Source organism: Mauremys reevesii, linkage group 13 (assembly GCF_016161935.1).
Source record: "Mauremys reevesii isolate NIE-2019 linkage group 13, ASM1616193v1, whole genome shotgun sequence".
Classification (NCBI taxonomy): domain Eukaryota; kingdom Metazoa; phylum Chordata; order Testudines; family Geoemydidae; genus Mauremys; species Mauremys reevesii.
In genome coordinates this window covers 32,632,861-32,647,287 of record NC_052635.1, presented here as the reverse complement: position 1 = coordinate 32,647,287, position 14,427 = coordinate 32,632,861, and the positions used below count along the sequence as shown (strand labels likewise).

The following is a 14,427-nucleotide window of genomic DNA, read 5'->3' as shown; positions in this document are numbered from 1 at the left end:
GTAGCCCGGAGCACGTTTCTCCAACAGGAGAGGAACTGCACAGCCTCTTTGCATGGAAAATGACAAGTTGAACGGGAGAGCTGCCGAAGTAGTTTTCAATTGAATCCCAAACTTGAGGCAATAATGTACACATTGTGTTGGGCTGCAACTCATGCCACTTGTAACTGTGCAAGGTCAGAACCTACCTAGCACTGTGCTCATCTTCTAATGAACTCTTTGTACTGAGTATGCTTGAGTAGCATTGTTCTCAAAGCGTTTCGTTAGAAGGAACCACGACACATTTTCCACGGAATCTTCCCCTGTTGGTGCTTCCCTTTTTATCCAAACATCTCCTGAACAGGTTGTCGGGTTTTTTTTCTTGCAGGTGTCCTAGAGTAATGAGTTATTTTGCACCTGGAGATTTTGGCTCCTTCAGGGAAGGAAGGTTTTATTTCCATAACCTTCTGCTGTGATGAATCACTAACAGGAGGAAATTGATAAGTTAATGGCATTGACTGTAATAGAAAACACTGCTAGTACTTTTCAGCAGTGTAGAAGTCGGAAGGATCAAGGGAGTAATCTTCCATAATTTTCTTCTCATAGTGGCACGTGTTAGATTATAGGCAGCTTTTATATTCATCTGATTTATTAGATTTATTTCTTTGATTTATCAGATGTGTATTAAATGTGTAAAGTGCACTAAAATGCATGAGGCTTATCTGATGGAACTCAGTACAGAGACTGAAATCACAAGTTATTAAGTTCAATACACTACAGGAGTAACTGATACAGTTTTAGGCTCTGTGTTATGCAGGAGATTACATTAGATGATCGAATGGTCCCTTCTGACTTTCAGATCCATGAATCTATGAGAACAGTGACTTAAGACGTGAAAAGCCCAGCTCTGTCTCCTTTCAGCTCGCCAGTTCCTCCAAAACACACTTCCATATCTGTGAAACATTACCCTGTGTTCTTTTTGTTTTTAAAGATCTTACCTGGAGAGGACGACTACGGGTTTGACATTGAAGAAAAGAATAAAGCAATCGTGGTCAAGTCTGTTGAGCGAGGATCTCCTGCAGAGGTGAGACCTTCTGACAATTATAAACATTTCCCTTTTGGCAGTGGGAAGAAGCTTCTTCTTTGAAAAGGCACAGCAATATCCTTTATAAGCCTGTTTCATGTTAGTGGCAGCTAATAGGAAATTGGGGATTGTCTGCAGTTCCTCTGGTCATAAACTGCCTCTGTATATTGATACGTTTTTGGCTGCTTTGCGTAAAACATTCTTGCTGAACATTTTTATTAAGTGAGAAGACAACAGGCAGCTCCTTTCTGTGATGATCGCAAAGCTTGGGCAGTGTCAGGAGATGCAAAGCTGAGAGCAGGGAGACAGTAGTTGGATTTACAGAATGGGCATACACTGTATTTGAACACTGTTTTTTTTAACCATCTATAAACTGATTTCTTCCTTGATCCCTGGTGTTTTCTAAAAGCCCTAATCAGCTTTATTGGATTCTCACGTATAGTAATGTATCTATCTGAGGTAGTTATATGGCCTCCATTACTACAGTATCAGAGCACCTCACAACCTTTTGATGTATTTATCCTTACAACCCAACCCACCCACCCCACCCCCCAAGGTAGGAAAGTCCTATTATCCCCATTTTGCAGAACGGAGGCATGGAGAGACTTGCCCAACATCACAAAGGAAGCTTGTGGGAGAGCAGGGTCTGGAACGCTAATCTCCCAAGTCCAAGCCTAGCACCTCTATCTGTGGGCTGTCTTTCCTGGCGATCCTGCAGATTGCGTACTGCTCTGGGCTGCCTATGCTTCCTTAATGATCTAAGGAGAGGAAGCAGCCAGATTGATTTTGACATGCTGAAAGAATCGCAAATAGGAACTTTAAGATGCAGTTTAATATTAGAATTAAATGATCTTATTCTCCCTTGTTTTGTAGCCATCAGCAAAGCTGTGCCCATGCCTCAGCTCATACTCAAATTAACAGAAATTGGCCAAATATTTTATTAATGCAAACCTCTAGGGTAAACCATTGCCTGACAGATAATCCCTCGGTCATTTCTTTGGCCAGCTGCCTGTAGAACATTCTGCATTGGAAGTCTGTTTGTGTTCTGAGACAACAGAAGCACACAGTTTTCTAAGGAATCTTTTTCTTGACTGTCCAAGACAAACAAGCTGTGACCATCTGCCCATCTTTTCAACTTGGCTTTAAAATCTTGAAGGAACCAAATCAAGATCTGACTGAACTGGAAAGCTGTCAACTCAATTCACCAAGATTTGAAGCCTAGCAGTAATGCGTTTCATTACATTCTTGGGCTCTTTAATTGCTTTTTGATACTACAAAGAGATCTAGCATATGGTTCTGTGCCAGCTCAGCAGCTTTAGGCCACTTTGGAAATCCTCTGCTTGTTTTAATACTCCAGGGACAAAACCAGGGCAAGGAGTTTCACTTCATTGTGTCCAACCACGGTTCATTGGATTTTATTACTGATTTTTAGGCCAGGTTAGAATTTCAGATATACTAGTGTGAATCTGGAATAACTCCATCAACTTCAGTGGGGAATTACTCCAGATTAAAGGGGGCAGGGGACAAAAGCCCAGAGCTAGGTATAAAAAAAGATGCCCTTAACAAAGGGCTAGATGTTGTGGGGGAGGGGGAGAATGGAAAATTACAGTAGGGTCATAGCAGCAATAAGAAGGATAATAATGGGTGGATTTACTCAGCATCTTAGATGTCTGTATACAAATGCAGGGCATATGGGGAATAAAAATGAAGAACTGGAAGCATTAGTACATAAACTAAATTATAATTGGCATCACAGAAATGCAGTGGGATAAATTCATGACTGGAATATTTCTGTAGAGGGGTATAGCTTGTTCAGGAAGACAGGCAGGGAAAAAAGGGAGATGCTGTTGCATTATACATCAAGAACATATACATTGGTTCTGAGGTCCAGAAGGAGGTGAGAGGCAGACCAGTTGACAGTCGGTTGGTGAAGATAAAAAGGGAAAATGAACGGGGGTGATGTCACTGTAGGGGGCTACTGTAGACCCCCAAATCAGGAGGAGGCGTTGGATGAGGCATTTCTAGAACAAACAACAGAAATATCCAAAACACTTGCCCTGGTAACTGGGACTTTTAACTACCCAATCATCCACTGGAAATATAATACAGCAAAACACAAAATGTCCAGTGAGTTCTTGAAATGTACTTCGAACATTCCTTGTTTCAGAAGGTGGAGGAAGTAACTGAGGAAGTAACTTGATTCCAACAAACAGAGAGGAATCTGTTGTGAATCTGAAGGCACTTTGGGTGAAAGTGATCATGAAATGATAGATTTCATGATTCTAAAGAAAAGGCACAATTTAAATGCATAAGCAGCAGAATAAGGCCAGTTTCATGTCAAAAAGCAGACCTTCACAAACTCACAGAAATGGTAGGTAAGATCCCACAGAAAGAAAATCTAAGGGAAAAGGGAGTTCAGGAGAGCTGGAAGTTTCTCAAAGAGACAATATTAAAGGCATAACTATCCTGATGTAAAGGAAAGATAGTAAGAATAGTAAGAGGCCAACATGGATCCATCCATTTCAACTCTGATGAGTTGAAAATCAAAAAGGAATCCTACAAAAAGTGGAAACATGGACAAATTGCTAATACTGAGTACTCAAGAATAGTACATTCATGTAGGGACAAAATCAGAAAGGCTAAGGCACAAAATGAGTTACACCTAAGCTAATGATATTAAAGGCAATCAGAAGAAGTTCAATAAATATATTAATAGTAAGAGAAAGATGAAGGAAAGTGTTGGTCCTCCACTTAGCGGGGTGGGAGAGCTAATAACTGATGACATCAAGAAGGCTGAGGTGTTTAATGCCTATTTTGCTTCAGTCTTCGCTAAAAAGGTTAATTGTGACCAGATACTTAAAACAATTAATATTAACAACATGGAGGAAGGAACACAAGCTGAAATAGGGAAAGAACAAGTTAAAGAACATTTAGATAAGTCTGGTGTATTCAAGTCAGCAGGGCCTGATCAAATGCACCCTAGGATGCTTGAGGAACTAGCTGAAGCAATCTTGGAACCATTAGTGATTATATTTGAGACTGCATGGAGAAGGGGGGGAGATCCCAGAGAAGGGCAAACACGGCATTTATCTTTAAAGGGGAATAAAGAGGATCTGGGGAATTATAAACCAGTCAGCCTAACTTTGATACCTGGAAAGATAGTGGAACAGATTATTAAACAATCAGTTTGTAAGCACTGGAAGGGACCTTGAAAGGTCAAGGAGTCCAGCCCCTGCCTTCACTAGCAGGACCAAGTACTGATTTTTGCCCCAGATCCCTCAGTGGCCCCCTTAAGGATTGAACTCACAACCCTGGGTTTAGCAGGCCAATGTGCAAACCACTGAGCTATCCCTTCCCACAAAAGAAAGTTGAAGGGGAACTTGATAAACAGTCTTCAGATATGTTACTGGTTGTTATCTAAAGGACAGTGATCAATTGTTTTCCATGTCCACTGAAGGTAGGACAAGAAGTAATGGGCTTAATTTACGGCAAGGGAAATTTATGTTAGATGTTAGGAAAACTTTTCTAACTGTAAGAATCGTTAACCTGGAATAGGCTTCCAAGGGAGGTTGTGGAATCCCCATCACTGGAGGTTTCTAAGAACAGGTTAGACTAACATCTGTCAGGGATAGTCTAGGTATACTTGGTCCTGCCTCAGCACTAGGGGCTGGACTAAATGATCTCTTGAGGTCTGTTCCAGCCCTACAGTTTTATCATTCTGTGATTAAAACCTGTGAAACTGATTCCATCATGTGGCACTTTGCCTTCTGTATGTATCTCCTGTGTGCCTCATTAAACGCATTCCATGTTTAGTATATTACCAGGAACACTTGTTTCCACATGTTTTGATCCTGGAGCTTGTTTGTAAACAGTACACTCAGACACCTAGGAAGGAAACAACAGTGAAGAAATTACCCCATTGAGAGTTGTGCTTGCTATCTGACTTTGAACATCCAACTGACAAGCAGATGTATTGTATTTGCACAAACCATGTCCAACATACAACCATTTGGCCAAAGGCCATCTGATAGATAGCAACTAGTGGGCTGCTTGCTCTTCAGAAAAGCCAGAGGCTCATAGCCAGACAACTGTACTGAGTTATCATAAGGAACGTCCATGATTCAGGAAATGCAAGAGCCATTACAATGTAGAATTTTACTCTTAAAGAAACACGACTCCAAATTTTAATCTGATTGAATTGTTATAATCCATGGAAGAAAATATAGTTTCCTAGTTTGTTCAATCTGGCATGAAACTTTGCACCTAATTTGTACATGGATTTACTGTACCATGATTGTTTGTCTAAATTGGTCTGTAGTGGGTATAAATAGACAATTAGAAATTTAAAGCAGTCGTTTGCACATAGACTTAGTGTAGTTATGCATGAATTTGAAGTAACTCTGCACAAATTAAATGCATAAGCATAATTCTGAAAATCTGAATTTATTTTTCTAACTCCTTCATCCCCTGTTGCAAACTTGTCAGTATAAATAGCTACTAATGACACAAACTTTTCCATTTAACTATAAATCAAAATATTAAAAAAAATCTACCCTCCTCACTTTGTTCACAGAAGTCTCATAATTGATAATGATGATGCACCAGTTGCAAAGGAGGTCAAAAGAGTCATGTTCATTTCAGCTGTGTTAGAAACTGGGGGTAGGTGGAGGATTAGGCTGAATTAAAATTTGCCAGATGGAAAGATGAAAGAGGGGAGGGATGTTCTCTAAAGGGATGTTATGAACAGAAAGTGCAAGCAATATAGAGAGCATTTGATGGCTTCTCCCTTTAATAATTTGGATGAGAAAATATATAGTTTAGTAGGCAATAGGGTGCACCAGCTCCTGTTGTCTCTGTGATGAAATGAACAAAACCAAGCACTTGTATTTCCTAAATTCTAATTAAAAAAATCAATGAACCGTAGACTATAAACTGAGCTCTAATTTCCAAGATCGCAGTGCTATTTTAAGATGAGCGAAACCATTCATAGGCTAAGACAAATCTGGGCTTCCAACTTCTCTCATGCCACAGGTTAAGTTTCACACCTGGAAGTGGATTTGTGAAGTAATGTGTATACCTCCTTTATTGTAAGTCAATGAAACTGTAGATTTCAAATGCAACATCGAAGGGCTCGTGGTCAGGGCAGCATAGCCAAGGCCTTATAGAGCCCGATTTCTGGAATTAAAATTTGCCAGCTGGAAAGATACAAGAGGAGAGGGGAATGAAATACCATTTACAGGTTTCTAAAGGGATGTTATGAACAGAATGTGCAAGTAATATAGAGAGCAATACACTTACACTGAGAACAGCAACCCAGTACAATCCCTAAGAGATTTTGCCTAAGAGAGTAAAACCATCTTCAGGTGTTGGACATTTTTAACTGTCTGAGTTCAAAAGCGTTGAACCTCACCAGCTTCAATTGTATTTTCAGGCAGAGAAGATATGAACAAGACAGATCTTAAAATCAGTGGGAGTTACTCAGAACCTGAGGGCTGAGTGGTAAATTGGGCCCAGAGCATTTTGTTTTTCTTTAACTTCATTAAGAGGATTCTGGATTTTGTGATTCTCAGTCTAGGTGCTGGTATCTCATTTAAAACGAGCTGATAGGTGGATGGATTAGTAAGTGAATTGTTCAGGGTTATTATCGAATAGTTAGAGCAGCAAGTTCTGCATTCTGTTCCTTGTTCTGCCTCGGACTTACTGTGCGACCTTGGCCAAGTCACTAAGGACAAAAGTTTCAAACTCGGGGGACTAAAGTTTGGCACCTGAATAAAAATGACCTGATTTTCAGAGATGTTGAGCAACCAAATTTCCTTTTGAAATCCATGTCAGGCTTTCCACACTACTTAAAAATCAGGCCACATTTATTTAGATGGGTAACTATAGATTATATGCTTAAATTCAGTCATTCAAGTTTGAAAATGTTAGTCTCTGTGCCTCAGTTTCCCCACCTGTCAACTATGGATAGCAATACTTCCCTATCTCATAGGGGTTAGTGAGGCTCAATCTGCGATCCTCCAACAAAAAGTGCAGTAGAAATGTAAAGTCTTAGGAAGTAAGTGTATTCTTGGCATCCCCTATTACTTCATGTTACTGTTGTTGGATAGAGATTCTTGTATTAGTTGTGGACAGTCATAGGGTCTCTAAATGTAACTGACAAATGATTTGGTGACCTGGGGAAAGAAAAAAAACTTTGTGTATATCTTCTGGACATTAATAATCCTAGTAGCTTGCAAGCCAAGGAGTAGTCAAAGCTATCAATCCACACCTGTGAATTGCAATGTTTAGTGTAGACAGCACTGCGAGCAAGAGGTGACACTATATCCGTATCTTACTGTTAAGTTGTTGTCTTGTATGTTGTTGTATTGTTGATCTGACATGCGGTGTTGGCAGGACCTTCAGTTCTGTCTGTGTGTACTGGAGTTGATACTTGCAGTGTCCCCATAAATCTCTGTGACTCTAACAGTGAGTATTACAATAGCCAACCTTCCCTGCATCCTGAACTGTTAAAGACCTTTCGGATGACCTAAAGCTTCGTGTGGTATTTATTTTTCATTTGCAGATGGCCAGCCTGCAGGTTGGAAGGAAGATCTACTCCATTAATGAGGACCTAGTATTCCTGCGTCCGTTTCAAGAAGTGGAGACCATCTTAAACCAATCTTTCTGCTCTCGGAGGCCACTTAGACTTCTGGTGGCCACCAAGTCTAAAGAGTAAGTGCCCAGAGAGACAGACATAGAAGGTTATCCAGAGACATTAACTTTTTTTAATACCTGTTGTTAAGGTAACTACATAAACATGTTACCCATCAGAAATTGCAGTTCAATAGCTGATAAAAGAGGTAGAAGTTGTGAATCGTGCTTGTTAGTGATCCTTACATCTCTTAAAGCAGCTGTGGAATATCCTTTGTGCATCAGAATTAACTCTTGGCCTTCATGTGCACAAATGAAATTGAGTTACAAGGAGTATAACTTTGTCAGCAGCAGAAAGCTTCTAAGCAACAGGTCTTTGCTTGAGAGAAAGCACCTCAGTCTACTGTATCACATTCCTTGTTGTTGGGCTGGTCTTTCCATCTCAGTTCATACAGTTTTCTGCTCCATAATGAGAGTGTAGGCTGCTGGCCTTTCTCCCTAGTCCAGAAAGGATTGACACCACACCCAGACTCTTGGGTCAGGCCCTTCTCAGGGCTTCAACTTTATTTCTTCTGCACAAAAGACGAGTAACTCAAATTCCTTCCGCCGCAATCCAGGGTCTTCTGCAGGAGCTCTCTCTTCCCTGCAGGTTCCCTTCTGTATCCAGCTGCCTGCAAATCATCCACAACATGTGCCCTTTCCCCTTGTGACTCAGGGGCTTCCTGCCAGAGCCCCCTGCTCTTTGCAGCTCTTTTTCAATCCTCCTACAAGCGATTTGCCTAGGAGTTGAGGGCCTGCCTCAGGAGCAAATCCAATTCCTGTAGCTCTGCCCCTAGGGTTCCCTGCAGGAACCTTCCTACTCCCTGCAGCTTTCCAGCTCAGCTGAGCTACTAGCTGGTTGTATATTTAGCTGACTCCTAGCTAATCAATCTCAGCTAAGAGATAGCTAATAAGTTACCGCTGGGCCCCAACTCCTCTTAAAAGGTCAGATACCCTGTGAAAGAGGGCCCGTAGTGAATCAGGGTCCCGTGTATTATTGGATTACAAAGCCACAGACTTTGCCATGTAATCCACCCCTTGATGTGGAATTATGGTCCAGAATCTAAGCTTTCATTTAAAACAATTGGCCAGAACCTCAGCTGATGTAAATCAGAACAGCTGCATTGAAGTCATCCTGGAAATGGAATTTAATATCAAAATAAATAACATGGAGGTTTCCGTACTGACTAGGTCATTCACTTTCAAGCTTAAGACATTAAATGCACCAATTTTTAATTAGCAAGTCACAATTTCTCATCTCCCAGACCAGACTGCTACAGACCCCAGACTGGATTTTGGTCCAGCCCAGGCAGCTGCAGGGTACACGTTGATAATGCCATCTCTCTTTGTTTGCTGGGGTATACAACCTTCAGCTTCATTCTGAGCAACAGGGACATTAGCCAACAAGACCTGTGAGTATCTGGCTCCTAGGAAAACCTCGGCAGAATTCATTTCTTTGAATTGAGACTAATAAGGGTTATGTCCTGTGTGCTCCCCCTGCACGCTATGCTTAGCGTAGCCTTCATTAGACCTGGATTTGAGTCTGTCTCCAGGCAGGGGGGCTGACCCACCATATGTTCAGCTTTCCTGTGCTCTGCATTCAGACATGTGCAGCAGCTGTCTTTAGTTTTTAATTTGCATAGACTGTGATGACATTCCAGACAGAAACACAATCTGCAAAACTACTTAGTGACAAGTCAGTTCTGTGCTCACGAGAGCTTAACTACTATGTGGTTTATTGTTTGTTTCTTCTTCACTTTTACTGTCACTTTAATACATGGCATGTCCATATGGAGAGTTAATGAACAGCAAGCTGGGAAGTAAATCTACAGTGCTGTAGCATACCATGCCTTAATTGGCCATGTGGGCCCCACTGCTGCACACTAAAAGTTCCATGGTGCACTTTGACCTACTGCTGTTTGAAACAGTTAGTGCTGAGCACGCGAGGATGCTGTAGTTTTACATTCCAGCTTGCCACGCACTGGCTCTCTGCATGGACCAGCCCAACAAGAAACACAGACTAGAGTGGGTTACACTGTATTCCAAATTCAGGTCCTATAAAGCACACGCTCCTAGAATTAGCCTAATCAGTTGCAAAATAACATTGTCCTGCATATGAGGATTAGATGGTTCATCACAGGCCTCATTATTGCATACAGTACATATTACCACAAGGCTATTGAGTCAAATCCAGTTCAAGGTCAGAAGTTGTTACCATCAGAGACTGTTTGGTGGCCTCCTATGTGAGTGTGGTGGGTCTCAATCCAGTTCCAAGAGGACAGATATCCACAGCATAAAATCCACTACCTCCGGTGGCACTAATGGCGACCTCTGTTATCAAGGGACTGGGCTTGCCGGCTAATCTATCCCCTCAGCTCTAGAGAAGTTTCCTTCCAAGTCGGGCAGCCTGGAGGAAGCTTGCACTGGTGCTGCCTAGACTGTTTTAGTTCTGTGGGCACTGGGAAGACATCTTCATTCTCCAGGGTTGTCAATCCGGCCATAATCCACATTAAAATATAATAAAGGTCAAAATATTATCTGACAGAAAGGCAGCTGAGGTGGTAAAATAAGTTACTGCTATGTGACAAGAGCTATTGCATGGGGTTAACTCATCTCTTATTAAACGTTTAGGGTATATTTAAAGCTGTTTGCAAACAGTCTAGGAATTTTATTGAGCCCCGAACACCCGGAGGTGTGATCTTACACAAAAATTGAGAGCAGTACATATGGGTCTAGCAGTCTAATTTGATATGCTGCTTTCTTTCTTTCTTTCATGTTTTCTGCAGAATTATAAAAATCCCAGATTGCCACGAAGCTCTGTGCTTTCAGATACGGGGAACGGCGCCACCCTACGTCCGTGCTGTGGGCAGAGGTAAGCAAGGGGGGCGTGATGTAGCTATGGCTTGAAATTTTGAAATACAGCCAGCCAGATACATCCCTCTGACAAAACAAGAGCCACATTATGTTGTCCCAAGGTCCTAAAAAACTCGGTAGAAGTTTTTTAAGTATCGCAGTCACAGAACAGGACCCCTGGGGCTAAGTGCTAGAGCAAAAAGACAGTCCCTTTCCCAAAGAGTTTACAATCTGAGTTCAGTCTAGGAATTGCTTTACTATTAGAGCTGGGTATTGGGTGGCTGTTGCCACCTAAGGAAGCAAAAGGTGATTTGGCTCAATGCCAGGAGAAATGTGGTGTTAGACTGTAGAAGGGATGTTGAGGAGGCATCATCACTTGAGCCATTGCAGGCTGGATAAAGCACTTGAGACTGCACACTAGGAATCACTCCCATGCTCTCAGGTGGATGGATCATCTTTTCAATGTTCATGAACTTTGCAATGCATTATATCAGATCTGGGGACTGCCTCTATCTTCACGCCAGTTTGTACTGCTGTAACTCCATTGGCTTTAACAGAGTTAGTCCTAATTTACACTACTATGAGTGAGAGGAGAATTGGGTCCATCGGTTCTTTTAAAAGGAGAAAGCATAGGGCGTGACACAGAGATATTCATTAGTGGTGTGACTGCACTGTGACATACTCCTAGGGGAATTCTGCGCCACTGCACACACGCAGAATTTATGTCCCCCACAGATTTCTTTGCTTCCCTGCAGAAAAATGACTTTCTGACAGGGAAGCAAAGGGAAGCCACAAAAGCAGTCATGCGACCCTCCCCAGCAGTATGTTTTGGGGGCCCAGAGCATCTGGTAGAGAGGTAAATCACTGTGGGGCATGCGGCAGGACTGGGGAAGACCTGGCTGGTGGCTCCTAACCTGCGCCAGGCTAAGTTGCTAGTCCCGGGTGGGCTGGGGAGGTCCGGACTTCCTCTTCCCTTGCACGGCATCCAGGGCTGGGTCAGACCCACCCCCCGATTTCTCCCCTGGCTGAAGGAAGCTTTGCACACTCGCCCTCCCCCACTTCCTGCACCCATTGCTCCTCAGCTGCAGGAGGAGGGATCCCTGTACAAAGAGCTGATCCCCCATCCACCCAACCCCCGTGCATTCAGACCCCTCATAGGCAAACCCTCCCACTGAGCCTCACACCTGCCCCATACTCAGACACACACCCTCATGAGCCCCACTCCCTCTGGACCACCCTCATGAGCCACCCGCACCCGGATACCCACCCCACTGAGCCCCAACCAGTTGCATCTGCACCCCCCACTGAGTCCCCCACACACATACGCCCTTGCCAAGCTCTATCCCCCCACAGCCAGACCCCCCACTGCTAAGTCCCAGCCACCTTCACCTGGACCCTCCTGCAGAGTCCTATTACCATGGCACCCAGAACCCCTCAACAAGCTCCTGTGTATTCAGATTCCCCACTGAGCCACCTGCACTCAAATTGCCCCACCCAGAACCCTCTCAACCCACACCTGGATCCCGCCTCCCATCCCACTATGTCCCTCCACACTTGGATCCTGCCTTGCTGAGCCTGCCTTGTCCACACCTGGTGCACCTGGGACAGAGGGGCAGGCCCAGTCCTTGCGCTGTGTCAGGGTTCGGTGCAGCCTCACTGCTGAGTCCGTGTCCCGGGGTGGGAGCTGCGCAATGATCTCCCACCTCTGTGCAGCTTGTGGCCTGTGCTCCCCAATGCCATGCTGGAGCCTCCAAATTTATTTGACAAATAAAATTTGCAGAATTTTTATTTTTGTGGCACAGAATTTTTAATTTTTTGGTGCAGAATGCCCTCAGGAGTAAATGTGAAATGAGCCACAAATGAAGCACAGCCCCTACCTTTATCTTTGGCAGTTACAGAGAGCAAGACCTTTCAACTGTATACGGCTTCCTTCCTTCAGTAGGATTGTGTGTATGTAAAATATATATAATGTCAGCATTTAGAAACAATGCAAAGATTTATCATCCCATATACAGGCAACAGTACCCTGCTTCAAAGCACCTTTTCATTACATACCTTCAAACAAGCACAAAATATAATTTTTAGGCCAAAGTGCTAAATCATTTCCTTAATGTGCTAGCTAGAAAGGTTTCATTTCTGAAGCCTTTACTAGAAAAGGGTCTAATTACACCGACTAAAATTGTTTGCATCTTAGATAACTGAGCTTAAAAAGTAATTATGGCTTTAATGTAGACTCGTGGGGCTAAATTCTGATCTGAATTTCATTGGTGTAAATCTACTCAAGTTGGTTAAATTACTCTCGATTTACTCTGGTGTAACTGACATTAGAATCTTGTTCCTAGACTCTGGCAAATTGCCTAATGGGGAAATATTCAGCTTCTTTCAATTAGCATGCAACAGGCTGCAAACTGTATAGTTATGCAAATTTAAACAACATCTTAGCCAATTAAGACTAGAAAGAAAAGATCGTCAAAGATTCCCAAAAGATAAGTTTCCCCCCTAAGAATTTCATTATCTTTCTGCAGTGACTGTATCCAGGTTTATATAAAAACATGCATACTGGGTCAAACCAATTGTCCACCTAGCCCAGTATCCTCTCTTCTGACAGTGGCCAATGCCAGATGCTTCAGAGGGAATGAAGAGACCTGGGCAATTATCAAGTGATCCATCCCCTGGCATTCAGACCTGGCTTCTGGCAGCTGGAGGTTTAGGGACACCCTGACCATCTTGGCTAATAGCCATTGATGGACCATGAATTTGTCTAATTCTTTTTTGAACCAAGTTATACTTTTGGCCTTCACAACATCCCCTGGCAATGAGTTTCACAGGTTGACTGTGCGTTGTGTAAAGAGGTACTTCCTTTTGTTTGCTTTAAATCTGCTGGCTATTAATTTCATTGGGTAACCCCTAGTTTTTGTGTTATGTGAAGGGGTAAACCTTAAATTGATGTTGATTTAAAAGTGGTCCTTAAAAAAAAGGGTATTTGTCTATCAGTCAAAGAGAGAAGGACTCTACTTTGTTAAATGGGCCAGAGTCCCCTCTCTCACTTATCTAGGACATGATCCAAAGGTCACTGAAGTGAATAGCAGATTTTCCATTGGTTTCTAATAACTTTAAATCACGTATATAAATCAGGATTAACTCCACTAAGGCCAGAGGAGAATCATACCTTATATGTCCACATGCGTGAGTTAGATGGAGCTACCTGTAGCTGATCTGAATTTTCTGTAATTTTGGAATGAATTACTTGAGACAATGATCCAAAATGACTTGTGGAATTCTTATAATTTCCAAAATAAGATTCAAAGTCCCCGTTTCAGTACAGTTGATAAAATATTGTGTTTGACAGAAAATCTGCATAAAGTAACCAACCGTTCATGCATTGTAACATCAATATTTAATATGTACTAATTCATTGCTTTATTATGCATTCTGTTTTCATTGTAGAGCAGGGATCAGGAACCTTTGGCATGCAGCTCGCCAGGGTAAGCACCCTGGCGGGTCGGGTCGGTTTGTTTACCTGCCGCGTCCGCAGGTTCAGCCGATTGTGGCTCCCACTGGCCACGGTTCACTGCTCCAGGCCAATGGGGGCTGCGGGAAGTGGTGCAGGCCGAGGGATGTGCTGGGTGCCTGCTTACCCTGGTGAGCCGCGTGCCATAGGTTGCCGATCCCTGTTATAGAGCATTGAAAATTGGTAAACTGGCTTGTCAAAACAGGGACTCTATGGGTAGGTCTACACTGCAATTAAACACCCGCGACTGGCCCGGATCAGCTGACTTGGACTGTTTAATTTTGGTGTGGACATTCGGCCTTGGGCTGGAGCCTGGCCTCTGGGACCCTCGCCC

General features: G+C 42.9%; 1 protein-coding gene across 2 annotated transcripts in view; it reads left to right on the top strand.

The window, feature by feature from the left end:
• Positions 1 to 14,427, top strand: part of PREX1 (phosphatidylinositol-3,4,5-trisphosphate dependent Rac exchange factor 1) — a 220,565-nt gene that overhangs the window by 173,761 nt on the left and 32,377 nt on the right. For both annotated transcript variants that reach the window (XM_039498242.1, XM_039498241.1), the window contains exons 17-19: positions 968 to 1,060; positions 7,623 to 7,771; positions 10,516 to 10,601. In XM_039498242.1, the coding sequence (XP_039354176.1) occupies positions 968 to 1,060; positions 7,623 to 7,771; positions 10,516 to 10,601 (328 nt within the window). The remainder of the gene's footprint in view (positions 1 to 967; positions 1,061 to 7,622; positions 7,772 to 10,515; positions 10,602 to 14,427) is intronic.